Genomic DNA, 27,505 nt, shown 5'->3' with positions numbered 1-27,505 from the left:
CCCGTGTCCTAACTTCGCACCAAGTCCCGCTCATTGACCTACATTGGCTTGCGGTTAAGCAACGCCTTGATTTCAAAATTCTCATCCTTGTTTTCTAATCCTTCCATGGCCTCGCCCCTCCCTATCTCTGTAATCTCCTCCAGCCTCACAACCCCCCTGAGATAACTGCGCTCCTCAAATTCTGCCCTCTTGAGCATCCCTGGTTTTAATCGCTCCACCATCGGTGGCCGTGCCGTCAGCTGCCTGGGCCTCAAGCTCTGGAACTCCCTCCCTAAACCTCTCCGCACCTCTATCTCTCTTTCCTCCTTTGAGACATTCCTTAAAACCCACCTCTTGAACCAAGCTTTTTGGTCATCTGCCGTAATTTCTTCTTATGTGGCTCGGTGTCAAATTTTTGTCTTGTAACACTCCCGTGAAGTGCCTTGGGACATTTTACTACATTAATGGCGCTATATAAATATAAACTGTTGCTGATAAATATAGGTTCAATTCAAATTGATGATAATGAATGCAGGAAATTGGGGAAAAAAAGGAATCGCCTCTTTATTGTTTATAACTGCAGCCCCAAATACTAAACTGTTTATCTCTTACAGGTAAGCGATGGAAGTCTTACCATTTCATCGGTGGGCCGGAACGATCGGGGGCCCTACACCTGCCGAGCCTACAGTATTCAGGGAGAGGCTGTACACACCACCCGTTTGTTGGTTCAAGGTAACTCTTACCCATATCTCTGGCTGGAGTTAATTATCTTTGTTTCAATATTTAAATACTTCATTTGAGCATTTTAATAAGTACAGCCAGAAGCAGGAAAAATTTGTACGAGATTTTGTAAATTTATCCCGGAAAGAACTGTGAACCACTAGATAGCTGGTACCTTGCATTTCTTCCATTCTGTTTAATTATTCCGTGTTGGAAATCTCTAGTTATTCTGTGGTCGGAAACCGGGTTTAACAGGACCGAACCCCCAAAATGTAGTATCCAGTACTTCAAGAAACTGAGATTGTATTGAAAATATATCACTATTATGTGAAATGTGTTGGCATTTTCAAAATTGATTTGTCAGTTGAAACTCTTGTGCTAAATATAATTTTGTGTGAGACGTCATATGTATCATACACATCAGAGAAAACTGGAGATCTATCCTGTTGTATTGTCATGCTGAGGACCCTTATTCAGAAGCTGCAAAGATACTAGACAGTCTCATTTGCAGTTGTGTGATAACCTCCATGCAGCTGTCTGAAGGTAATATGCTGCAAATGGGCGTCAAAGCGGTTTTATATAATTCAGTGAAATATGTAGCTATTCAAACCCAGAATATTTCTTTACATTGTCTTGACCCAATTTGTCTGTCAGTTCGGGGTAACTTTCTTTGCATATAATTCTGGCCCGAATTAACATTGCTTGTTATAATCTATTGTTGGAGTATGCAAATATTGGCACTCCGAATATATTTGGGATACAGAGTATATATTTACTTCAGTTTTTTTCACTCCAGTTTATTATTTCTCGTTCTTTATAACCAGAAGGTTGTGGGTTCAATCCCCACTCTAGGATTTACTTGCCTAATCCAGCCTGGCATTCCAATGCCGTGCTGGAGGTGTGCCGCATTGTACGAAGTCCTGTGCTTCAGACGACACATTAAACTGAGCCCCCCACCTACCCATTCTTGTCATTCAAGGGAATGTTAACAAATCCTGTGCCACTTTTAAGAAGAGCAAAAGGTCCACCCTGGTGAGTATTCAGCAAATTAACTGGTCATTTATCTCATTGCTGCTTGTGGGCCATTGCTGTGCGCAAAATAGCTGCTGCCTTTGTCCATATTCTTCACTGCACTCCAACGTAATTTATTGGATGTTCATTCATAGGACTGTATTTTGAGAGATTTGATAAGGTACCGTGTAAATACAAGTCCATTCTTCTTGTTCGTTTCTGCTTTCCACCAGCTAAAGAGGCTCGGAAGAAACCATGCTATTAATCTTCTCTCAAAATTGTTGGGCCCGAAATTCACCATCCCCGAAGGGACAGCTACCGCGGAGTTTGGGCGGTCGATTGAAAAAATCGATGGGCCGCCGCGACCAGGTACTTCCCCCCCCCCGAGCCGTATTCAGCTCGGGGGGGGTTTCGGTGGTGTTCACTTCCGCCGGAAACGGCGCGGTGAAGCCACTGTAAAGCGGGCCGCTGGAAAGGGACTAGCACAGCGAAATTCACCGAGAAAAAGGTAGGACTTTTCCCGGCAGTGCCCCCGCGAGGTTTTCGATGCGGTGCTAGAACGCGACACCGCTGGGACCCTTTGGTAGGTAAAAAGTTTTATTATTTATTATTGTTTTTATTTCATTCTCTAGCATCCACAATATTTATCTTTTCATATACCGGTGACTCTCGTTTATCCGGATACGGATCTAACGGAAAACGCGCTGTAACGGAATTTAAAATATCGCGTCGCCACTTCTCACCGGCTGTTTTGATTAGCATGGAGTTCATTTTAACCAATGAATAGGTTTAATTTTCTACTTTGCCAGCTGAACGGTAACCTGGAAGAGCAAATCACCCACCTGTTGTAGATCCTTCCGTTGCAAATCGCTCCTCTGCCCCTGCTTTGCTGGTGTGTGTGTGTATGTGTGCGCTGCTGCAGCCGCTGTCTCTCGCGGCCGGCGCTGACGTTGGGAACAGGGGCAGTGCCGGCACCAGGTTCCAGGCACAGAACGCAGCCCAGAGAGCACGCTCCGGAACCCCGGAGCTAGACAATCTCCTCCTCGAGGCCACCTGCAACCACTCCTAGTGCAGCATTCGTCCCTCTGCGATTACAGTCCGGCGGAGCATGCATGCTGGTAATGTCCATCTTTTGTATACTTAACTGCCTTATTACTGTTTGTAGCTGATTGTAGCTTATTCATTAAAGTTTTAAATTTAAATTGTAAACTCGCCTTCACGGAATTGCCGAATCCCCGAGCAATCCGGATAAACGAGAGTTTCCTGTAGTTTTATTAATTATTATTATTATTATTGTTTTTATTTCATTTTCCATCAGGTATTTATCTTTTCATATAATTTTATTAATTGTTTTGGCTCCATTAAACCTGCTGAGTGCTGCTCAGAGGTTTGCACATACCCCTGTACTTTTGAACAACTTTCAGGTCTGACTCTTTAGTGGAGTCCTGTGGGCTGCAGAGACCTGAGGATGGGAGGAGTGTTGGGAGGGCGACACCTGCTCAGAAGCAGGGCGGCATGCAGGAGAAGGTGTCGCCATCAGCACCGTGCAGACAGGCAGCGGGCAAGGGAGGCAGCAGCCATGGTTCGTTCATTCTGCGCCAGACCAGTGTGCCCGCCGTCTTCACCGGCCTGAATCAGGATTGCGGTTGGCTGCTTGGGGACAAAGGATATCCCCTGTCCTCTTGGCTGCTCACTCCGCTACGGAATCCCAGGACAGCGCCAGAGCATGAATACAATGACACTCATTGTGCCACCAGGTGCATCATCGAGCAGTGCATAAGCATCCTGAAGCAAAGGTTCCGGTGCCTGGACCACTCTGGTGGCATCTTGCAGTACTCTCCTCAACGGGTCTCCATCATCGTCGTGGTCTGCTGCATGCTGCACAATCTGGCCATCATGAGGGGACAGCCGCTGGAGGTCGAGCCAACAGTACCACCGGAGGAACAGGAGGAGGAGGAGGCATAGGAGGAGGAGGAGCAGAAGGAGGATCCCTGTTGCCCCAGAGTTAGGAGGCGTCGACCTATCGCCACCCTGGAAGGGCGGGTGCAGACTGGCCAGCACCCTCCTGGGCGGGTGCGTCCTCACATACATGGAGGTGCCTGACACCTCCCCTGCAATCTTCCTCCACGCATTATGTACTGGCGGTCTGCCAGATCTCCCCACGTCAGGCAGCAGTATTCTTCTTCTGTCTTCCACATCATCCACCAGTGTCGCCAGCTCCATATCAGTGAACCTGTTGGCTTTCCTTGCACTTCTTACACCAGCCATCCTTCCAAACTCCTTCCCCTTCAGGGCCTTGCTGCAACTCCGGGCCTTTAAGGCCAGGGAACAGCTGGCTCATTAGAAACCCTTACCTGCATGCTGAATTTCTCAGTGGTGATAACACTCAAATGGAGACAGCCACATCGCTGAAAAATCCACTTTGGAAAGGTTCATTAGCGCTGGAACCCATTTGTTCACTTTTGGTGCTGAATATGGGGTGGCCCAGCCACGAAAGATTTTCGCCACTGATGGCCACAAAAAGGTGGGGGGGAGCTTTCCAGCGATACTGAATTTCGGGCCCATTCTCTCATTACTCACTCAAAAATACATAAGACCCGAAGATGGCTCTTCAGACTGATTTTTTTTTTCTCTCCGCCTTCTCAGGAAATATCGCAAGCGGTCTTTCCCATGGGAAATCTGGGATTGGAAACTCAAATGTGGGTGATCACACCCTGTCACTTCTTGGCAAATAACATTACAGCACCAATACACTGTGCAGCCATGAAAGGGTGTTGTGTATCATCCTATATTACACAGTAACAGTATCCTAAACACAAATGTAAATTGAAGGCCCTGATATTGATGGCGGGGCGGAGCAGGGCCGGGTCGGGCGGGGTGTTAGGAGTTTCAGACAATTGTTAACTCCACAGCTTGCAACTTTTCTCCTTGACTGGTTCCCGGCCAGAAGTCAGTCTGATCAACAGTCTTGGCTTGCAGTCAGGTGGGGAGAATTCCTGTGCAGGATGCAAAAGCAGGTCGGGAGCCTGCTGCTACTACTGGGATCCCAGAGGCCTGGGAAACCTGGCCGCCCACCCTTAAACCTTCAATGCAGATTAAATTGGAGCCTCATTAAAATATTTAAATTGCCAACTCAGCTCCTGGGAGCGGGTTGGCTGTCTGTCCCTTGTCCCGCCTCCGCTAAACACGGAAATGGGTGGGTCGGGGTTGGGTTTGAGATTTTAAAATTTTTAACCTCTGAACTGACCCCAACCCACCTGTTAAAACACACCCCGGAAAGTCTCACTGGGGCTTGGCTTCATAGTTTGATCCAAATCCAAAATGATCTGAAGTGAAATTAGCGTCACTAGCTAGAGATTTGAAATATCTGATTATTTTTGTCAAGTGTTTTTCAAAACGATATCTTGGGATCAGTGGGGGGGAAGAGAGGATCGGGTCGGGGCTGGCCTCAGCATCATCAGTGGGGTGGGGGTGGGGAAGGCCTCATGGTGGGACCCGGAGTCCTGGGGATGTGATCAGAGGTCTCATGAGCGGGTCTCCGATGGCGGGGGGTGTGGGTTATGCAGGGGCCCTGGATCCAGGAGGTAGGTGCAGCAGCCCTGCCTCAGCTTAACTGCCATGTTTCACGTATCTTGTGAAACCCATCCACTTGCAGTTAAAAACAAAATGGAGGTTGAAAAAGTGTCTTCCAGCCTCATTATAATATTTAAATTGACGTTCCGCCCCTTGCGAGCGCATTAGTCACCCGTCCCCCCATCCCACCCCTTGAAAACCGGAAGTGGGCAGGATCAGATTGGGAATCCCATTTTTAACAATTCAACTGCCCCCCACGCCCAAACCCCAAACCCACCCATTTTTTGCGGTGGTGGGGGGAGTGGGGGGAGGGGGATTCTGACCAATGTGTTTCAGGCAGTCTCTTCTAGGAACACAAGATTCGTCCATTTGCTGAATAAATATGCCACTGGTGATACCGAGCAAATACATCAGGGATTGATAATGTTTTAAAGACTGCACTTTAGTGAATTGAATCCAGACATCAAGGCCGTTAAAATGTTTACCCCTCAAAAGATGTTGTACTTTCTGCAGCCAGTCCACATATGTAGCGGGTTATCTGGGTTAATGAGATAATGCAAGCTAATACCTCACATGGGCTCGAACCTTGTTCCTGTGGGTTAGAGAGACATTGACTCCGACGACACTGAGACAAATACCCTAATAGATTGTGAGTTTGCTCAGTTTCTTGCCGAAGCTCTGGGGACTCCTGAGAGCTAACACTATGAGATTGAATATTGAACTGCTATTTCATGCACAATTAGTCAAAAGCTAAATCAGCTCTTCGAATTGATTAAAATTTCTGATGCCAAGCATTGTTTGGTGATGAGAAGTTCAATCAAGCATCCCTTCAGAAAGACAAATGAGCAGTCCCACATTGCAATGCTGCTGTGCAGCCCTGCTTTCCTGCAGCTCTCTGCACATGCTGTCTGACTGACTTCTACATGGTCCAGCCTTCTCTCCCCTTCATTGTCCAGATGCACCTGTTTAGGGGACAGGTGACGATAGCCTCACTGTAAAACCCTCTTGTTTGTCCCACAGTCTGAGCCAACTTGTCCGTTTCTAGTGACTAGTGGGGTACCGCAAAGTTCTGTGCTGGGGCCCCAGCTGTTTACATTGTACATTAATGATTTAGACGAGGGGATTAAATGTAGTATCTCCAAATTTGCGGATGACACTAAGTTGGGTGGCAGTGTGAGCTGCGAGGAGGATGCTATGAGGCTGCAGAGTGACTTGGATAGGTTAGGTGAGTGGGCAAATGCATGGCAGATGAAGTATAATGTGGATAAATGTGAGGTTATCCACTTTGGTGGTAAAAACAGAGAGACAGACTATTATCTGAATGGTGACATATTAGGAAAAGGGGAGGTGCAAAGAGACCTGGGTGTCATGGTACATCAGTCATTGAAGGTTGGCATGCAGGTACAGCAGGCGGTTAAGAAAGCAAATGGCATGTTGGCCTTCATAGCGAGGGGATTTGAGTACAGAGGCAGGGAGGTGTTGCTACAGTTGTACAGGGCCTTGGTGAGGCCACACCTGGAGTATTGTGTACAGTTTTGGTCTCCTAACCTGAGGAAGGACATTCTTGCTATTGAGGGAGTGCAGCAAAGGTTCACCAGACTGATTCCCAGGATGGCGGGACTGACCTATCAAGAAAGACTGGATCACCTGGGCTTGTATTCACTGGAGTTCAGAAGAATGAGAGGGGACCTCATAGAAACGTTTAAAATTCTGACGGGGTTAGACAGGTTAGATGCAGGAAGAATGTTCCCAACGTTGGGGAAGTCCAGAACCAGGGGACACAGTCTAAGGATAAGGGGTAAGCCATTTAGGACCGAGATGAGGAGGAATTTCTTCACCCAGAGAGTGGTGAACCTGTGGAATTCTCTACCACAGAAAGTTGTTGAGGCCAATTCACTAAATATATTCAAAAAGGAGTTAGATGAAGTTCTTACTACTAGGGGGATCAAGGGGTATGGCGAGAAAGCAGGAATGGGGTACTGAAGTTGCATGTTCAGCCATAAACTCATTGAATGGCGGTGCAGGCTAGAAGGGCCGAATGTCCTACTCCTGCACCTATTTTCTATGTCTATGTTTCTATGTTTCAGGGCACAGTCTTTAGCTGTGCAGCCTTGGGAAGGGCTGTACTATCGCAGGTTATTTATATTGGTTCACCCTCATTGGAGCCATCATCCCTCATCATAGGCAATCCCTCGAAATCGCGGAAGACTTGCTTCCACTCGAAAAGTGAGTTCTCAGGTGACTGTACAGTCCAATACTGGAATTACAGTCTCTGTCACAGGTGGAACAGACAGTGATTGAAGGAAAGGGTGGGTGGGGAGTCTGGTTTGCCGCACGCTCCTTCCGCTGCCTGCGCTTGTTTTCTGCATGCTCTCGGCGATGAGACTCGAGGTGCTCAGCGCCCTTCCGGATGCTCTTGCTCTACTTAGGGCGGTCTTTGGCCAGGGACTCCCAGGTGTCGGTGGGGATGTTGCACTTTATCAAGGAGGCTTTGAGAGTGTCCTTGGAACGTTTCCTCTGCCCAGCTGGGGATTGCTTGCCGTGTAGGAGCTCCGAGTAGAGCGCTTGCTTTGGGAGTCTTGTGTCGGGCATGTGGACAATGTGGCCCGCCCAACGGAGCTGGTCGAGTGTGGTCAGTGCTTCGATGCTGGGAATGTTGGCTCGATCGAGAACACTGATGTTGGTACATCTATCCTCCCTGGGGATTTGCAGGATCTTGCGGCGACGTCGTTGGTGGTATTTCTCCAGCGATTTGAGGTGTCTACTGTATATGGTCCACACCTATGGAGAGGCACTATTGGCGCAAATGCTTGATCTCATCTCTCTCATCTGGAAGGAGGCTCAGAGATGCAGAGATGCCATAATCGTGACCATCTTTAAAAAAAGGGATAAGTCCAACTGCAGCAACTACAGTGGATTCTCCCTGTTGTCGGCCACTGGGAAAGTCATCGCTAGAATCTTCCTCAACCGTCTTTTCTCTGTGGTTGAAGAGCTCCTCCCAGAGTCACAATGTGGATTCTGTCCACTAAGAGGTACAATGGACATGATCTTCATGGCACAACAACTGCAAGAGAAATGCAGGGAACAGCACCAACCCTTGTACTGGCCTTCTTTGACCTCACAAAAGCTTTTGACTCTGTTAACCGTGAGGGTCTATGGAGCGTCCACCTCCGTTTCGGCTGCCCTCAAAAGTTTGTCGCCATCTTCCGCCTGCTCCACGATGACATGCAAGCCGTGATCCTGACCAATGGATCCACCACAGACCCAATCCACTTCCGACCGAGGTGAAGCAAGGCTGTGTTATTGTGCCAACCCACTTCTCGATTTTCCTTGCTGCAATACTCCATCTCACGCTCAACAAGCTGGAGTGGAACTAAACTATAGAACCAATGGGAATCTATTCAACCATCATCACCTCCAGGCTAGATCCAAGACCGTCCCTCATTGAAACAATGCTGAAAGATGAAAGTTTACATGTAAAGTACTTTGAAACACTCGCCTGGTGTGAATTTAAACTTAGACAATATAGCTGCAATGTTAACAAATACACAAGTACCACCACCCCAAAATAGCAAACAGAGGGATGTTAAGTTAAGCAGTTAGTGTTTGCTTCTGTATGTCACAAGCTAAGGGGATAAGGGGTTATGGGGAGCGGGCAGGGAAGTGGAGCTGAGTCCATGATCAGATCAGCCATGATCTTATTGAATGGCGGAGCAGGCTCGAGGGGTTTTATGGCCGACTCCTGCTCCTATTTCTTATCTTCTTATGTTCTTATAAACTCCCTCATTCAGCATTTAGTGTAGGTTCAATTCTTCTGGTAAATGAATTATTTACATTCTTTTAATAATACATTCCTTCAACACAATGATTTGTCAACAAAGAAAGTAGCAAGAATTTATAAAAAAATATATCTAACTCTTGCTTGGCTCTGACCTAAACAGGAAGTTATAGAAGGGAAGTTCCTGCTCCCATTCTGAAGGGGATACGCTTGTTGGAATCATTCTAATCTCTCAAACTCCACTGTTTATGGTTATCCCAGCTTCTGCCAGTAACCTCAGCACAACGGTGGGTTACATTGTAGCTGATCCTCCGTTAGAACTCATGCCCCTCGTGTATTTTTCTTTCTCTAACATTTGAAGCACAAGTTGGGCCTGCATTAATATTCTGCCACGTCGTCTTGTTTTCCCAGGCACCTCTATCCTTGTTTTCCAACTAACTGCAGTAATGTCTGTAGCTCCGCACTGTGGACGTATTGTGTTACTACACCTAGAGGGTTTAATAAAAGATAGGTCACCTGACAAGAAGCTGGAAGTTCCACAAGCTTCCACAGACTGTTCTGGAAGATCTGCCATTTTAAAGACTGATATGCAGTATGTGCTTCTGTGGATTTATCACAATGGCGGTGAATATGGGATATTTTGGATGAACAAAGCTGACATTTCTGTTGGTGAAGGATTCAGCCAGCTGACAGAGAGACATTGGAAGGTTCTCTATTTTTGGAAACAGCTACAAAATTCGAGGTAAATTACAAGCACACTGTGTGAACTGCTAGAGTCAAAATGGCTGCACCTATAGGAGTGATGGGGCATTTAGGTGAATTTTAACATGACCGGGAAAGATTCAAAGCATATGTGGATTGGCTAGAAATGTATTTCACTACAAATAACATAATCAAAGTTCCAGACAATGCTGACCAGAACCGAAAAAGAGTGATTTTCTTATCTGAAGCTGGCCCTGAGTTGTATGAAACGCTGATCAATCTGCTTGTGCCTGCCGAGCCAAAGTACACGACGCTTAAGGAGATTTTAACTAAGCTGGAGCAGCATTACAATCTAGCACCCTTAGAAATTGCTGAAAGCTATCGTTTCAGTATACGAAATCAAAAGGCTGATGAAAATATCAGTGAGTACATTGTAGCATTAAAAATGCTATCTATTCACTGTAATTTCGGAACTTTTCAAAACCGAGCATTGCAGGACCGTTTTGTTTGTGGGATGAAAAATTATGCAATCAGAAGAAAGTTATTGACAATGCCTGACTTGACTTTTGATATTGCTTGTCAGACAGCTGGGCATGGCCGACCAATATTCCCGAGAATTTCTTAATAATTACAGTCGTCAGACAACTGAGGTGAATCGCATGCAGGTTCAAAGTAAAAGGCGGTGGGGGTCCAACCCCTCAGAAACTGTAAATTGTAACAAAGCATTGAACAAAGCATCGGTGCCTGGGACAACACATTGCTCAAAGTTGTCCATATGTGAAGGCAGAGTGTTTCTTCTGCAGATAAACTGGGCATCTTGCGAAAGCATGCCGACTAAAGTGTAAACCAGCTTTCAAAGCTATAAGTCCAGTTTTCAAAGCTATGAGTAGAAATCTCCAGAGACTACATAGCATAGAACAACAACAGGATGTGGAGATGTCAGAGTTACACGTCATCAGGAGCACGAGATTAACGGACAGCGATTCGAAAAGTATCAAAATCCACATGGATATTGCGGGATTCAAGATACCAATGGAAATTGACACTGGTGCATCCGTGAGTGTAGTACCGGAATCGCTATATCTCGACAAATTGTGTGACTTCCCATTGGAGAAATCCGAGATGGAGCTGCGAGGCTACTCGGGAGAGAACATTCCTGTGGTAGATTGTATCACTGTACTGGTGAGATACAAGGATCAATTTCAGAACTTGCCTCTAATAATAATGAAAGAAGACAAGTCTGCCTTACCAGGAAGAAATTGGTTGAGATCACTGAAGCTGGATTGGAGTGAGATTTTCCCATGTTGAAACAAGATTTGCATCAACAGATGATGTTATCAAGAGTTATCCGAAGGTGTTCTGTGAAACAGACAGTCCGATCCAAGGCTTCAAGGTGAGTGTCAGGGTAGAAAAGGACGCTAGATCGGTTTACTACAAGCCACGTTCCGGACCATATGTACTCAAGGAGAAAGTTGAGCAAGAACTCAAAAGACTAGAGACTGAGAACATTGGCCCCAAGTTTCCACATGATTTGCTCCTGATTTTTAGGAGCAACTGGTGGAGAACGGAGTATCTTAGAAATCGCAATTCTCCACATTTAAGTTTTCTGCAGTTCTAGTCATGTAGAACAGTTTCACTTTTGAACAGAATTTTTTTTTCAAAAGGGGGCGTGTCCGACCACTGATTTGAAAGTTTCCACAGTGAAAACGTACTCCAAACTAACTTAGAATGGAGCAAGTGAAGATTTTTGTAGGCTTGAAAAAACCTTGTCTACACATTAAAAAATCAGGCGCAGGGTACAAATTAGGCTTCCGGAACGAGGTGGGGGGTGGGGGGGAGGAGGGAAGTCATTACATTCTACAATAAATTCTTAGTTATACTTATACAAATATTATACAAATAATTCCAACCTGAATAAAAATTTATAAGCAAAGAAAAGATTAAATAAACCATGTTCCTACCTGTGTGAAAGTGCTTCAGGCAGGGAGAAGGCTGCAGGAAGCCTCACAAGTTGAGGCAGGGGGGGGGGCAGTGAGGAGGCAGCTGTTCCCGACGGCAGGGGGGCGGGGAGGAGGCAGTGAGGGCCCGACCGACGGCAGTGGGGGGGAGGCAGAGAGGAGGCAGCCGTTCCCGACGGCAGGAGGGGGGGAGGCAGTGAGGGCCCGACTGACGGCAGCGGGGGGGAGGCAGTGAGAAGGCTGCAGAAAGCCTCAGAAATTGAGGCAGCCATTCACGACGGCAGGGAGGGGGGAGGCCCCCCTGCCGTCAGTCGGGCCCGTCGAGAAACGGCTGCCTCAACTTCTGAGGCTTCCTGCAGCCTTCTCACTGCTGCAAGAAGCCTCAGTGCTGATCATGGAAGGGCAATGTGGTTTTCTTAAAAAATGTTAAAAATTGAACAGCTACAAAGAACTACAAAAATGGCCGAGTGCCAATGTTTCCTTCACACTGCGCGTGTGCGAACGCTCCAACGCGCACGCGCAGGGTTGCCAGCACGAAAAAAACTCATTTAAATGGTACCCGCCCCCTCCTGCTTACAAAATCGGCGCGAGTGGTAGGCTCCGCTCCCTGCGCGCCGCGCCAAGCTGACATCGAGCTGCAAAGCGCTCGAGAATAGCGCGTTTTTTTTCAGGCGCCGTTTTCGGCGCGAAAAACGGGCGCCCAGCTCGGAGGGGCGCCTGTTTTGTCGCGTGTGGAAACTTGGGGCCATTATTTCTAAGATAGATCGATGTAATTGGACTACACCCATTGTTGTTGTAACTAAGTCCAATGGTAAGGTAAGATTGTGTAGAGATTATAAAGTAACTGTAAACCAGGTTCTAGAGGATAATGTCCCCAATACATTGCCAAATATAGAAGATTTGTTCACAACACTAACAGGTGGTCAGATCTTCTCAAAACTGGATCTTATGAATGCCTACTTACAGCTTGAACTAGATGAGGAGTCCAAGTCATGCATGACTATAAATACTCATCTAGGCCTATATCAATTTAATAGGCTGCCGTTTGGAGTGTCTTCCGCTCCTGCGATATTCCAAGGGGTGATGAACCAGATTTTGCAAGGTATTGAAGGGGTAGTATGTTATTTAGATGACATACTAATTTCAGCACCAAATAGGCAAATTCATAATAACATATTGAATGAAGTCCTCAAACGGCTAGAGAAACACAGAGTACGAGTGTCTGCTCGTAAGTGTGAGTTATTTCAAAACTCAGTGGAGTACTTAGGGTACAGAGTAAAAAAAGATGGTTTACATCCAAACATGGGAAAGCTGGATGCAATCAGAAATGCACCCACTCCCAGGAATGTCACTGAACTTCGATCATTCTTGGGTCTTTTGAACTATTATGGGAAGTTCCTACCAAATTTGGCTACAATATTACATCCACTGAATGAACTATTGAAAAAATAGATCCATTGGAAGTGGTCAAAAGAATGCGATACAGCATTCAAGGAGTGTAAAAGCAAATTGGTAGAGAGCACCATGTTAGTTCACTATGACATATCTAAGGAGATTAAGCTAGCATGTGATGCCTCTCTGTATGGAGTTGGGGCAGTGATCTCTCATGTATTACGTGGTGGGGAGGAGAGACCAATTGCTTTTGCTTCACGCACTCTCAGTGCCAGTGACAGTAATTATGCGCAAATCGAAAGGGAAGCTTTGGCATTCATTTTTGGGGTCAAAAAGTTCCACAAATACTTGTATAGTCATAAGTTTACCATCATTACGGACCATAAGCCGCTGACAGCAATCCTCCATCCAAAGTTCCCAGTTCCAACATTAGCTGCAGCCCGAATGCAGAGATGGGCTTTGATTTTGTCAGCATATACATATGATATTGAATACAGCTGATCAGTTGATCACAGTAATGCTGATGCAATGTCTAGATTGCCTTCTCCATCATAAGTTACACCCGATAGGGAAGAAGTGTTCTATTTTTCATACATTGATGAACTGCCAGACACAGCTGAAGAGATTGGTAGAGCAACCAAACGTGACCCAGTGATGTCAAAGGTGTATGAATATAGTGCAAATGAATGGCCAAACCATGTAACAGACAAAGATATTCATCCATTCTTCATTCATAGGAATGAATTATCAGTCAATAAAAATTGTATCATTTGGGGTGCAAGAGTGGTTATACCAAATAAATTCAGGTCCAAATTATTAGGAGACCTCCATGACCAGCACCTGGAAATGTGCATGACCAAGAGTTTTGCACGTAGTTACTTATGGTGGCCAGGTCTTCATAAAGATATAGAGTACATCGTGAGTCAGTGTACGACATGTCAATCGGTAAGCAAGCAACCACCATCAGTACCATTAAAGCCATGGAAATGGCCTCCCAGGCTGTGGCAAAGGCTACATATCGATTTTGCTGAACTAGAAGGACAACAATTGTTCATTGTGATTGATAGCCATTCGAAGTGAGTTGAGGTGTTTCCAATGTGGAAAATAACAACAAGTAAAACATTAGACATTATGCAAAATTAATTTTCTTCATTTGGCCTCCCAGAAGAAATTGTTTCGGATAATGGACCACAATTTCATTCAGAAGAATTTGCACAGTTCATGAGCAAAAATGGTGTGAAACATACCAAGGTTCCATCGTACCACCCTGCTTCGAATGGTGCAGCAGAGCACACTGTACAAATTTTAAAACATGCTCTCATAAAACAAATGTTGGATTCAAATCCAAAGCAACAACAGTTGTCATTGGATCACAAATTGCCTAATTTTCTAATTATGTATTGTAATACCATTCATACCATTACTGGTAGAACACTAGCAGAGTTGTTTCTCAAATGACAGCCACAAACTAGATTCTCATTGTTAAAACCAAATTTGGCACAGTCCGTAGAAGAGACACAATTAAGACAGAAAGAGAATCATGTTAGAGGTAGAGTAAAAGAGAGAAGTGTGAAATTAAATCAGAAGGTGAGAATGAAGAACCATCAACATAAATAGGTAAAGTGGTTACTAGGAAGGGTGGTGAAGATATGTGGTCCTCGCACATATTTACTCAAGATGTTTGATAATGGACAGGTTAGGTTTGTTCACATTGATATTTTACCTAAAGACATGGAAGGAATTGAAGGGGGGGAATGATTCAATTATTTCTGACTCATCAGATAGTTTTGATACACCAGTAGCATATCCTACATCTAATGTACTGGAAACAAATCCAAGAGAAAATCAGAATTTAAGTCTGAGTCCGAGTCAGGAAAACAAAGAGTCTGAAGTTAGAGTGAGTTCAAATGGAAAACAAGGGCATCCCTTGGAGGAAAACTTTCCTCTGGATCAGCCTCAAATGAGTTTGAATTCGACAACATGTTTGGAAGGTTCTGTTCGAGAGCGAAGGTATCCTCTTCGATACAGAAAACAAGTGGTTAAGCTTAATTTGTAAATATGGGAAAATAAGTCCATATCTTTTGTTATGTAACCATGCAAGTTATGTATGATAATTATTGTTATAATAACTTCTTCATTAAGGAGGGAGAAGTGTAAGGTCTGTAGCTCTACACTGTGGACGTATTATGTTACTGCAAATAGTGGGTTTACTAAAAGATAGGTCACCTGACAAGAAGCTGGAAGTTCCACAAGCTTTCACAGACTGTTCTGGAAGATCTGCCATTTTAAAGACTGGTGTGCAGTGCGTGCTTCTGTGGATTTATAACAGTCAAGTTCCTGTTCACCTTCATTTTTTGCTCGCAAGAGTTTACATAGAAACATAGAAATATAGAAAATAGGTGCAGGAGTAGACCATTCGGCTCTTCGAGCCTGCACCACCGTTCAACAAGATCATGGCTGATCATTCACCTCAGTACCCTTTTCCTGCTTTCGCTCCATACCCCTTGATCCCTTTAGCCGTAAGGGCCATATCTAACTCCCTCTTGAATATATCCAACGAGCTGGCGTCAACAACTTTCTGAGGTAGAGAATTCCACAGGTTAACCACTCTCTGAGTGAAGAAGTTTCCCCTCATCTCAGTCCTAAATGGCTTACCCCTTATCCTTAGACTGTGTCCCCTGGTTCTGGACTTCCCCAACATCAGGAACATTCTTCCTGCATCTAACCTGTTCAGTCCCATCAGAATTTTATATGTTTCTATGAGATCCCCTCTCATCCTTCTAAAGTCCAATGAATACAGGCCCAGTCGATCCAGTCTCTCCTCATATGTCAGTCCTGCCATCCCGGGAATCAGTCTGGTCCCTCAATAGCAAGAACGTCCTTCCTCAGATTTGGAGACCAAAACTGAACACAATATTCCAGGTGAGGCCTCACCAAGGCCCTGTACAACTGCAGTAAGACCTCCCTGCTCCTATACTCAAATCCCCTAGCTATGAAGGCCAACATACCATTTGCCTTCTTCACCACCTGCTGTACCTGCATGCCATCCTTCAATGACTGATGTACCATGACACCCAGGTCTCGCTGCACCTCCCCTTTTCCTAATCTGCCACCATTCAGATAATATTCTGCCTTCGTGTTTTTGCCACCAAAGTGGATAACCTCACATTTATCCACATTATACTGCATCTGCCATGCATTTGCCCACACACCTAACCTGTCCAAGTCACACCCTGCAGCCTCTTAGTATCCTCCTCACAGCTCATACCACCACCCAGCTTAGTGTCATCTGCAAACTTGGGAGATAATACACTCAATTCCTTCATCTAAATCATTGATGTACATTGTAAATAGCTGGGGTCCCAGCACTGAGCCCTGCGGCACTCCACTAGTCACTGCCTATCATTCTGAAAAGGACCCATTTATCCCAACTCTCTGCTTCCTGTCTGCCAACCAGTTCTCTATCCACGTCAGTACATTACCCCCAATACCATATGCTTTAATTTTGCACACCAATCTCTTGTGTGGGACCTTGCCCAAAGCCTTTTGAAATTCCAAATACACCACATCCACTGGTTCTCCCTTGTCCACTCTACTAGTTACATCCTCAAAAATTTCTAGAAGATTTGTCAAGCATGATTTCCCTTTCATAAATCCATACTGACTTGGACCGATCCTGTCACTGCTTTCCAAATGCGCTGCTATTTCATCTTTAATAATTGATTCTAACATTTTCCCCGCTACTGATGTCAGGCTAACCGATCTATAATTCCCTGTTTTCTCTCTCCCTCCTTTTTTAAAAAGTGGTGTTACATTAGCTACCCTCCAGCCCATAGGAACTGATCCAGAGTCAATAGACTGTTGGAAAATGATCACCAATGCATCCACTATTTCGAGGGCCACTTCCCTAAGTACTCTGGGATGCAGCCTATCAGGCCCTGGGGATATAGGCCCTGCCTTCAATCCCATCAATTTCCCTAACACAATTTCCTGACTAATAAGGATTTCCTTCATTTCCTCCTTCTCACTGGACCCTCGGTCCCCTAGTATTTCCGGAAGGTTATTTGTATCTTCCTTCGTGAAGACAGAACCAAAGTATTTGTTCAACTGCTCGGTCATTTCTTTGTTCCCCATTATAAATTCACCTGATTCTGACTGCAAGGGACCTACGTTTGTCTTTACTAATCTTTTTCTCTTCACATATCTATCAAAACTTTTGCAGAGAAAACTAATTGATAACCGCACCACTGTAGGTTATCAGCCAGTCAGGGATTTTCTATTAATGTTAGAATACCCGGGTGAACTTTGACACTGACTGTCAGACTGAGGCCAAATCTCCGAGCTGATCAATAGTGCCCACACCGCATAATGTCTACATGAAGCATGTATTCATCTTCTGAACTCATTGTTCTATTGTGTAAAATGCCCTTTATCCTGAGCATATCTGGAAGCTGTAGCCATGCTAAAGATTAAAGTGCTGTCAGTGGGTGCAAAGCATATCTGTAAGGCCTTTGAATCACACTTTTCTCAGTGGGATTCGTGCCACACAATAAGTAGTACTATTGGCTTTATATGGATTTGGAACAGGGAAACCCTTCAGTGGTTTGTAGCTGTGGTTTTAGTGCGGGTTAAGAATATAGATTCAAACAACTTTAATCCAGGCTGGTGCTTGAACTTCCCTGATGTTCATTGCATTCAACTCTAGGTTAAAACACGCTGCCCAACTCTGTCTGGAGCCTCACCAGTCAGTGTTGAAGAGAAGCTCTCAGTATGATATGTCATACCCAGTGTATTATTTTTTATTTTCGTGGGAAATACCTTTACTTAGGGCTCCTTAAACTTTGAGTAAAGGGCAACAGAAGTAAGAAGATTGCAGTGCCAATCTTAAACAGACCGGAGGGGTGCGGGGGGGTGGGGGGGGGTGCGGATGTTAACCCTACTCATTCGGCACAAACCTGGCGGGTGGGCAGTTAAAATCACCTTGGCGCTTACCTGTCCGAAAGCCAACATTATCGGCACATCGGCAATTGTAACCTGCCCTCAATGCCCGGAGCCAATAGGGTCCTTCTTTACATATGCATGTTGCAGCCCACTGACATCATTGAAACCTGACTCCAATTTTAACTCCGACCTGAGCGTGGAATCCACCTGCAGTTAAAATCAGGATGGCAGTTACCTTTCCTTTATCATAGTACTGTTGTGGTTACCAGGGACACCATCAATCATACCAAAGCAAGATCCTGTTGGATTGCTGATGCAGAAATGAATCAACATACTTTTTGTTTTAATACTTTACTGATGAGAATTTCTGCCGAGGTCCCCGATCTCCCACCGTAACTGTGATGGAAGGTTGGGGGAAACCTCGGAGAAACGTCTGTTTTTATTTGGTTTCCACTGTAGTTAGGCTGGACGATCGGGAGAACCGTCACAGAAATGACAGCCATTGTGTTTATACACTCAAGGCCTCCCTGATAAAGTGCAACATCCCCACTGACACCTGGGAGTCCCTGGCCCAAGACCGCCCTAAGTGGAGGAAGTGCATCCGGGAGGGCGCTGAGCACCTCGAGTCTCAACGCCGAGAGCATGCAGAAAACAAGCACAGGCAGCGGAAAGAGCGAGCGGCAAACCAGTCCCACCCACCCCTTCCCTCAATGAATATCTGTCCCACCTGTGACAGAGTCTGTGGCTCTCATATTGGACTGTTCAGCCACCAAAGAACTCACTTTAGGCATGGAAGCAAGTCTTCCTCGATTCCGAGAGACTGCCTATGATGATGCTGACTTTTTGCTGCATGTTTTGTGCTTTCGATGCTAGCACATCAGCGCCGATCAATCGAATACCTTTCAGACCCTCGACTCAGCAGCAAATGGTCCCAGGTCAAACAAAATTAAATTAAATACCAAGGAAACTTCACTTAACCCAGCCTCAGAAGAACAACCCACTGCGCCAGTATGATGTTTTGTACATCCTTCCCCCAGCCATCCTGTGGTCTCTACGTGTGAAGTTGTTTAGAAGCAGTTTGCATTGCAATTAAAACCAGTTTTTTGCTGTGGTCTCCAGCCACTAGGTGGTAAATGGAGACCTCTCCAACTAATTTGATGTGGCACCCACAGCCAGCGGGAAGACTTTCGTCTCATCCCATCCCATCCACTCCACCCTATCCCATCCCACTCCATCTAGAGTAGATTTGATCCCAAGGGTGCAAAGAGAGTTCATGATTTTCATGACTTCTGACTAGGGTGGTTTATGTCGTGAATGTGCATAGCTTTACACAATCCAGGGCCTTTGTGGTAACTTTGAGCTACTGGTTTATGTTCTAGATTTCCTTTGCATCTATCAGTGATTGAGAATTGATTTAAGTAAATGACAGCTCTAGCACTAGTAATGCTGACAGTGCTATTTTAATTTTAATTCATTGCCTCAATCTCATTGTTTGCAGTTCTAAAAGCTTTTAAGAACAAACAGTGGAGGAGATCCTATCTATAATTGAAAACTGTAGGAAATGGGGACAGTGAAATACAGCGCTGTCAGTATTACCATACTGAACCTTCCTGGAGGTTATCTTGTGCCACTGCAGCCCTGTAATGCTGTGATTAGAATGCCCGCTTTATGACTTCTGCTGCTCGGTTCAAGGCTCAGTGCAGCATGACACTCGAAGCTGTCAAGTGCTCTCGTCACTTCTTTTGCTGTAAGTCTGGGTGACTGTAAGCCACGTGGTTTGACCTCAAGGAAGGAGAAACGCTGTATCATCCCTCAGCACAAATGGCCATCATTTCAGAACAGAAAATGCTGGAAATTCACCGCAGATCAATCAGCATTCCGAAGCTGCCGACAAAATCCACTTGTTAATTCCAGAAAGTGACCTGAATCGGGCTCAAGATGTTGAGCACCGAAATGAAGATGAATGTTGGAATGCTTTCTTCTTCTTTGCCATCTTGTCGCTTTAAGCGCCAGATTACACACACACACACTCCGTTGTAGCAATGCAGAATCAGGTTTTTATTGAAACCTCATATTATCCACAACTAATATGAGTGCACAGGTCTTTTCCTACTACACCATTCCAGTTTGAGAGCGAGCTGCAGGGACAAACACTTCACGATTCCAGTGCGAGCTGCTAAACACACATTCACTCACAATCTTTTAACAAATTTCACCTTTGATCACTACATTCTATAATACCACCAATAAATCATAGTGCATCAAAGATACATATACATGCCAACATAATAACAACATATACTGACCAACCAGGCACTTCATTGTTTTAATTATTTTATTGCCGTCATAAAACTCTTCTCATTCCCTAAACACAAGTAATCAAACTAATATATTCCAGACCATTACAGATATGGCTGAATGACTCACACATTCTGCTCTTTTACTTTCCAGTGCAGATATCCTTGCGTTAAACCCCCTTACACAATTTACAATACACGCTCAGCACATAGCTGGTTTAACTTTTAATTCATCGTGTGCTGGTCTCACAGACTGTGCAAAAAGACTATTTGAGCTACCCAGGCAATGTGAACACTCATTCTCACAATGCATACCTATGCCGAAAGAAGCCCGTCGTGTCACAGGTGTTAATCTTGAGACATTAAGGGCCCAAGTTTCGAGCCGCGCCTAGAACGGCGCAGTCCCGACCTGGACGCCCGTTTTTCGCGCCACAAAGTGCGCCTAAAAAAAACCTCCGTATTCTCCAACTCCCTGCAGGTCCTCTGGCCCTCGGCACAGCACAGCACGAGCTGTAGGGGGCGGAGCCAGGTCCCTGCGCTGAAAACAGTGCTGGGACCTCTGCACATGCGCGCTACAGTGGGCGCGCAAGTGCAGTAGCTCCAGGCGCCCGAAACTGTGTGGGAGGGGCCGAAGCACGCAGCCCCTAGCCCTGGCCCAATGGCCTCACTGGGCCTGCGTCCATAAGGCTGCTTCCCACGGCCAGCTCCTGCTTCCTCCCGACCCGACTCGACTCCCGCTTCCCGCCTCCGGACCGAACTCCCGGACCGGCCCCGACCCGACTCCCGCTCTCGCTCCCCCCCCCCCCCCCCCGACTGGACCCGACCTGACTCCCACTCCCGCTCCCCCCCCCCCCCCGCCCCCCGACTCCCGCTCCCACTCCCCCCGCGACCGGACCCGACTCCCGTTCCCGCTCCCCCCCCGACCGGACCTGACCTGACTCCCGCTCCTGCTCCTCCCCCCCCCCCCCCTCCTCCCCAGACCCGACCCGACCCGACTCCCGCTCCTCCCCCCCCCCCCCCCAGACCCGACCCGACCCAACTCCCGCTCCCCGCCCCCCCCCCCTACCCGACTGGACCCGACCCGACTCCCGCTCCCGCTCCTCCCCCCGCCCCCGGACTGGATCCGACCTGACCTCCCTCTCCCCAACCTGACCTCCCTCTCCCTCTCCCTCCTCTCCCTCCCTCCCTCCCCCTGACCCGAACCGAACCGACCTCCCTCCCACGACCTCCCTCCCACCACCCCCCCCCCCCCGACCCGACCCAACGCCACCTACCTGTAAATCTGGTGCTGGGGACGGGCCCTGCCCGAAGTCTCGGGCCCGGCCCGTTCAACCTCCCTCCCCCTTCTCCTTCCCCCCCACCCCACCACAATCTCCTTCCCCCCCAATTTCCTTCCCCCCATCTCCTTTCCTCCCCATCTCTTTCTTCTCCACCCCCATCTCCTTCCCCCCCCCGCATCTCCTTCCCCACCCCATCTCCTTCCCCCCCCATCTCCTTCCCCCCCTTCTCCCCTTTATCCCCTTCTCCCCACATCCCCCCTTCTCCCCCCTCCCCCCTTCTCCCCCTCCCCCTTCTCCCCCATCCCTCCCCCTTCTCCCCCATCCCTCCCCCCCTCTCTCCCTCTACCCCCCTTCTCCCCCTCCCCTCGCTGTCAGAAACACAGACACTGACAGACAGAGAATGAGTGACACACAGACAGACAGAGAGATAGAGACACTGACAGAGACACACTGGGGGGGAGCATCCCAGCACGCTGTTGAAGGGCTCCCGGTGCTGCAGTCGGTAAGTAGAAAATGCTTTATTTATTGATTTTTTTAAAAAATTATTTCTTATTAATTTTTTTTGATTGATTTATTGGTTGATTTATTGATGTATTTATCATTTATTATTGATGATGGCTCTTTATTTGTAAAACTGAAGTGTTTAATGTTTGTAAACTTCCCTTTAAACCGCCCCCTCCCCCCATTCCCTACGCCTGATTTGTAACCGACGCCTGATTTTCTAAAGTGTAGACAAGGTTTTTTCGAGCGTACAAAAATCTTCACTTACTCCATTCTAAGTTAGTTTGGAGTAAGTTTTCACTGACGAAACTTTGAAAACAGGCGTAAGTGGCCGGACACGCCCCCTTTTGAAAATAAAATTCTGTTCCAAAGTGAAACTGACTAGAACTGGAGCAAACTAAATGATGAGAATTCCGATTTCTAAGATACTCCGTTCTACACCAGTTGCTCCTAAAAATCAGGAGCAAATCATGTGGAAACTTCTTCCTCTTCCTCTCGAGCACATCTTGTGCTGGATTATCTATTGAATATAATGAAATTGTCTGCTCCCCCCTCCCCTCCCCCAACCCTGAAAACTCACATCATCATCATAGGCGGTCCCTCGAACGAGGATGACTTGCTTCCACGAGAGTTCACAGATGGTTCAATGAAGGACCCGATGTTCCAGTCCTGAACTCCAGTTGAGGGGGTGGAAGATGTCTGTGCGTGAATTTTTTCTAACGTGTGGTGACCGTTGCACATCAGCCACCACACGGACTTGACAGAGCTAGGCCTTTATCCAGTGGGAAGGATTAACCAGGACGACTGGAGACCTGCTGTGCTGCACGGACCTAGTGCGCACACATATCGCAGTGTGGGCTGGTGCGTGCTGCCCCTGGGCCCTCGGCTCTTCTGGGCCCTGTGTCCTCATTCGCCGCACCTCCGCCACGATGTTCCAGGGCCCGGCGCTCCAGCTCTATTTATAGCCCCGACCAGCGGTGGTGATGCATACCGAAATGCTGGCCAACAGTCGTAACTATTCCTAATGGTTTTTGCCCAAGAGACCGCAGGGGTTATTTTGGCCAAAGATTGAAAACAGACGCTAAATTGGTGCTGTGCTAATAAAACACATCTGTTTGAAAGTCTGGTTTTAGCACGCAGTTTTGGTCCTAATGCTGATTACCATAATTTGAACTTGCCAGAAGGTGCTAAAACAGAGACGCCTGCAGGTTTAGCACTCCAGCACTAATTAGACACTATCTCATGGAGCCGTGTATGTGGGCCCCACACACCCACTGAAGGTGTGGCGTGGGCTGGCTGGCACACAGCGACACAGTCCAGATGGTCCATGGACTGAGCTCGAGGGAGCATTGGTTCTCGGAGGCTGCACTGGAGGTCCTGGTGGAGGAGGTCCAGAGGAAGAGGGTTGTCCTGTACCTGCAGGGGGGGATGGAGTCCACCTCCCCGTCCTGTCCCTCTCTCATGCAGCAGCTGGTGCTGCTTTGCCCGGCCTCATCTCCTCCTTGCATTCCTCCTGCAGACCAAGGGGGACCCTTAGCAAGATGGCGATGATCAAGTACTCCCTTTCTCCTGGTGACTCCTATAAGGTAGAGTAGCACTGCACTTGCTCTTTTATTGTAGGTGAAGTCCTCAGAGGATTTGCGGAATAAATGTTGCTCGAGTGTTGGTGAAGCCTTGACAAAGTGTCCCAGACGTCTCCCGATGTGTTTCAAAAGTTCTCTTCAAACCTTCAGCAGCAAGTGAACAGTAAAAGGTGATATACCTTTAAGTATCACTTGAAATACTCTGCAATGACTAGTTTACTTCCAATCAACTGGTTGCTCTTGGGACCGGGCATTACTTCAAGCGCTGGCCACCAAAATGCAGTACAGACTCCTTAATGAGTGCTAGCAGGGAATTTAAGTAGTAATCAGCTGGTTAATGATTCACCGGGCAGCCGTTCCTAGCACAAACTCCTTTACCAAGATGGCATCTTGCACACAGGCTAAACCAGCCTTTCAGCTCAAGTCCCCATCTTGGCCATCTCTGGGGGAAATCACCCCCCGCCCCTGCCCCCGCCACCCCCCCCCCCCCCATCAGTTATTGTCTAGATCAAAGCTTCTGTATATTTGGCTGAATTAGCCAACTGCACTCACACAAACAGTTTGCCTCTCATTGAAAATGTGAATGAATTAGGGCAGTTTCATACATTGACTACATTCCACTCTGTCCCACCAGACAAAAGTGCAGTTTTCCCAGCTGCAGATGTCTGAAGCCAACTTTTAATTTGCGTACACCTGTCTCTCTAATGTTCTACATGAAAAAATATATGACAGAAATCTTTTCCCAATCGATGGAGGACATACTCTGCATCCATCATGCCTTCATCAATTTGGATTTTGCAATTTTTAGTTCAGAAGTCCAGCATTCATGCATTTCTTTTGATCTGTCAGCTAAGCTTAGAGTGTCACTGGATGTAATGCTCTTTAGGAGACTGGTTTCTTAGGCCTTGCACTTTTTGGTAACTGAAAACATTCCCACAAATCTTCCACCAATGTATGTAATCCTCGTTAAAAGGGTATACCACTTTCGAGAATGTAAGGGGCCGAAATTGCCCACCTACCGTTTTCAAAGTGTACTGGCCGCCCCAATGCATGGGGAGCCATTCCGTAGAAATTCAGCACTTCGGGGTTTTTTTTGGAGCGGGGCGGAAGTGGGGACGGAGCGGAGTGACCGACGCTGCAAGGCATCAGTGCTGCACTGATGATGTCATCGTGCCGCCAGTCGGTAAGGGGTTGGCACATGCACACCATGGCGGGAAAACGGATGGAGTGATCCCGTACACCGCTCCAATCTTGAGGAAGGCCAATTTTCAAAATGGCGGCCCCACCGCGGATACTCGGCGGCCATTCCACACCGACCCGTGGCGGCCGCTTTCAGGCAGCCAGAGGCGTTATATAAATGTATTAGCATGGATCGAGAATTGGCTAGCTAACAGAAAGCAGAGAGGCGGGATAAATGGGTCCTTTTCGAGTTGGAAATCGGTGGTTAGTGGTGTGCCACAGGGATCAGTGTTGAGACCACAATTGTTTACAATATACATAGATGACCTGGAAGAGGGGACAGAGTGTAGTGTAACAAAATTTGCAGATGACACAAAGATTAGTGGGAAAGCGGGTTGTGTAGAGGACACAGAGAGGCTGCAAAGAAATTTAGATAGGTTAAGCGAATGGGCTAAGGTTTGGCAGATGGAATACAATGTCGGAAAATGTGAGGTCATCCACCTTGGAAAAATAAACAGTAAAAGGGAATATTATTTGAATGGGGAGAAATTACAACATGCCGCGGTGCAGAGGGACCTGGGGGTCCTTGTGCATGAATCCCAAAAAGTTAGTTTGCAGGTGCAGCAGGTAATCAGGAAGGCGAATGGAATGTTGGCCTTCATTGCGAGAGGGATGGAGTACAAAAGCAGGGAGGTCCTGTTGCAACTGTACAGGGTATTGGTGAGGCCGCACCTGGAGTACTGCGTGCAGTTTTGGTCACCTTACTTAAGGAAGGATATACTAGCCTTGAAGGGGGTACAGAGACGATTCACTAGGCTGATTCCGGAGATGAGGGGGTTACCTTATGATGATAGATTGAGTAGACTGGGTCTTTACTCGTTGGAGTTCAGAAGGATGAGGGGTGATCTTATAGAAACATTTAAAATCATGAAAGGGATAGACAAGATAGAGGCAGAGAGGTTGTTTCCACTGGTCGGGGAGACTAGAACTAGGGGGCACAGCCTCAAAATACAGGGGAGCCAATTTAAAACCGAGTTGAGAAGGAATTTCTTCTCCCAGAGGGTTATGAATCTGTGGAATTCACTGCCCAAGGAAGCAGTTGAGGCTAGCTCATTGAATGTATTCAAATCACAGATAGATAGATTTTTAACCAATAAGGGAATTAAGGGTTATGGGGAGCGGGCGGGTAAATGGAGCTGAGTCCACGGCCAGATCAGCCATGATCTTTTTGAATGGCGGAGCAGGCTCGAGGGGCTAGATGGCCTACTCCTGTTCCTAATTCTTATGTTCTTATGTTCTTATAAAGCAGCATGTTCGGCCCCTAAGAGTTGTCCAGGTTTTGTAAGAGTCTGCATGAGGATTCGAGCCAGGCCTGGGCCCTGTGGCAGAGCCAGGGCTGCAGTTGGGCCTGAGGCTAGGAGTGAGGGGGTTGGGATTGGATTTGGGGCTGGTGATAATCTCATTATATTTTTACCGATATCCATTGCAGCTTGGAAAAGTAGTTGTTGGTGTTTCTGGGCTTGTGCCACATGCAGATTGTAGCTAGCGTTGTGCCCACTGCAAAAAGTAATTGCTCCGAAGTGAGATGGACTGAAGCAATTTAAGAGACAATGAAAACTGAATTCCATGCACGAAATGTCTATCTGTTTATTTGAAACAATTCCAAATCCGCATTTAATTGCAGTTACTGTGCGCAATCTGTCATGCTTGCACAAAATCGTAGATAAATAAATTGATGTTGGAAGAAAGGTAGGGAACTCATTGTGCCCGTAGGGAGAAACACAAATGTACTGACAGAGAATGTGCACTTGGGAAAATCCTCACAAATCAGACTAGATAGACACCAGTAGAAGGTGCCATGGGAGCATTATGAATAGATTGAGAAAAGGAAGTGGAGAAATAGACAGGAGCAGCTGTTGTTCAGTTGCAGCTGTTTGCCACCGATGCTTCATGCACCCATGTACTTTACGCTGGACAGCAAATGCTAAAACATCACCAGCAAATGTACAAGTTCTATATACGCAGAGGAAAAAAGGTCCACCTCTGTCTGTCTGTCTGTCTGTCCTGCCCATTTCCCCTTATCTTGGCCATTAAGTGTGATAGATGCTGTTTTTGTTGTTTTGTTTCAAATTGATGCATAATAATAAATTCATGCAGGAGTGTTTTTGTGTGCACAAGTTTTTATGTTCTTCAAATGAAAGTCGTCACTGCCAGACAGAATAGAGCAGAGGGCTCCAGGAAGCAAAATGGCATGGGTCAAGCAATTTCCCGAAACAGGACTTTTGTCTCACCTATTTTCCTGCGATTGCCCCACAAACCACAAGTCCCACTGTAAATGGCAAGGCAATTCTCCACCACATTTATCTCCTTTTCACCCAGGATCAGTATCAAGCATCCCCACCTCAAATAAACATAGGTCAGAAATAAAGTTCCTCTGCTGAGATCCAGCTTCAGAAAAGCATTCTCTCCTCGACTGGTATGCATTTCCCACACCGGGCATTCTTGTGACATCTTTGCTTGAGACCTCGTGTCAAATTATAGGTCTTTTGGGGCCCTTAAATATTTAATCATTGCACACGCATTTCACTTTGCACCCCGAGATACTTTGTTT

The 27,505-nt window shown here is 46.6% G+C and overlaps 1 protein-coding gene across 1 annotated transcript in view; it reads left to right on the top strand.

Annotated features, from left to right (window-relative positions):
* Positions 1 to 27,505, top strand: part of igsf9bb (immunoglobulin superfamily, member 9Bb) — a 777,241-nt gene that overhangs the window by 551,441 nt on the left and 198,295 nt on the right. Inside the window, exon 5 of the mRNA XM_070894384.1 lies at positions 594 to 711. Coding sequence (XP_070750485.1) covers positions 594 to 711 — 118 coding nt within the window. The remainder of the gene's footprint in view (positions 1 to 593; positions 712 to 27,505) is intronic.

Source organism: Pristiophorus japonicus, chromosome 11 (assembly GCF_044704955.1).
Source record: "Pristiophorus japonicus isolate sPriJap1 chromosome 11, sPriJap1.hap1, whole genome shotgun sequence".
NCBI lineage: Eukaryota > Metazoa > Chordata > Chondrichthyes > Pristiophoridae > Pristiophorus > Pristiophorus japonicus.
Note: the sequence above shows the minus strand (reverse complement) of the source record. Positions and strands in the feature narration are given on the sequence as shown.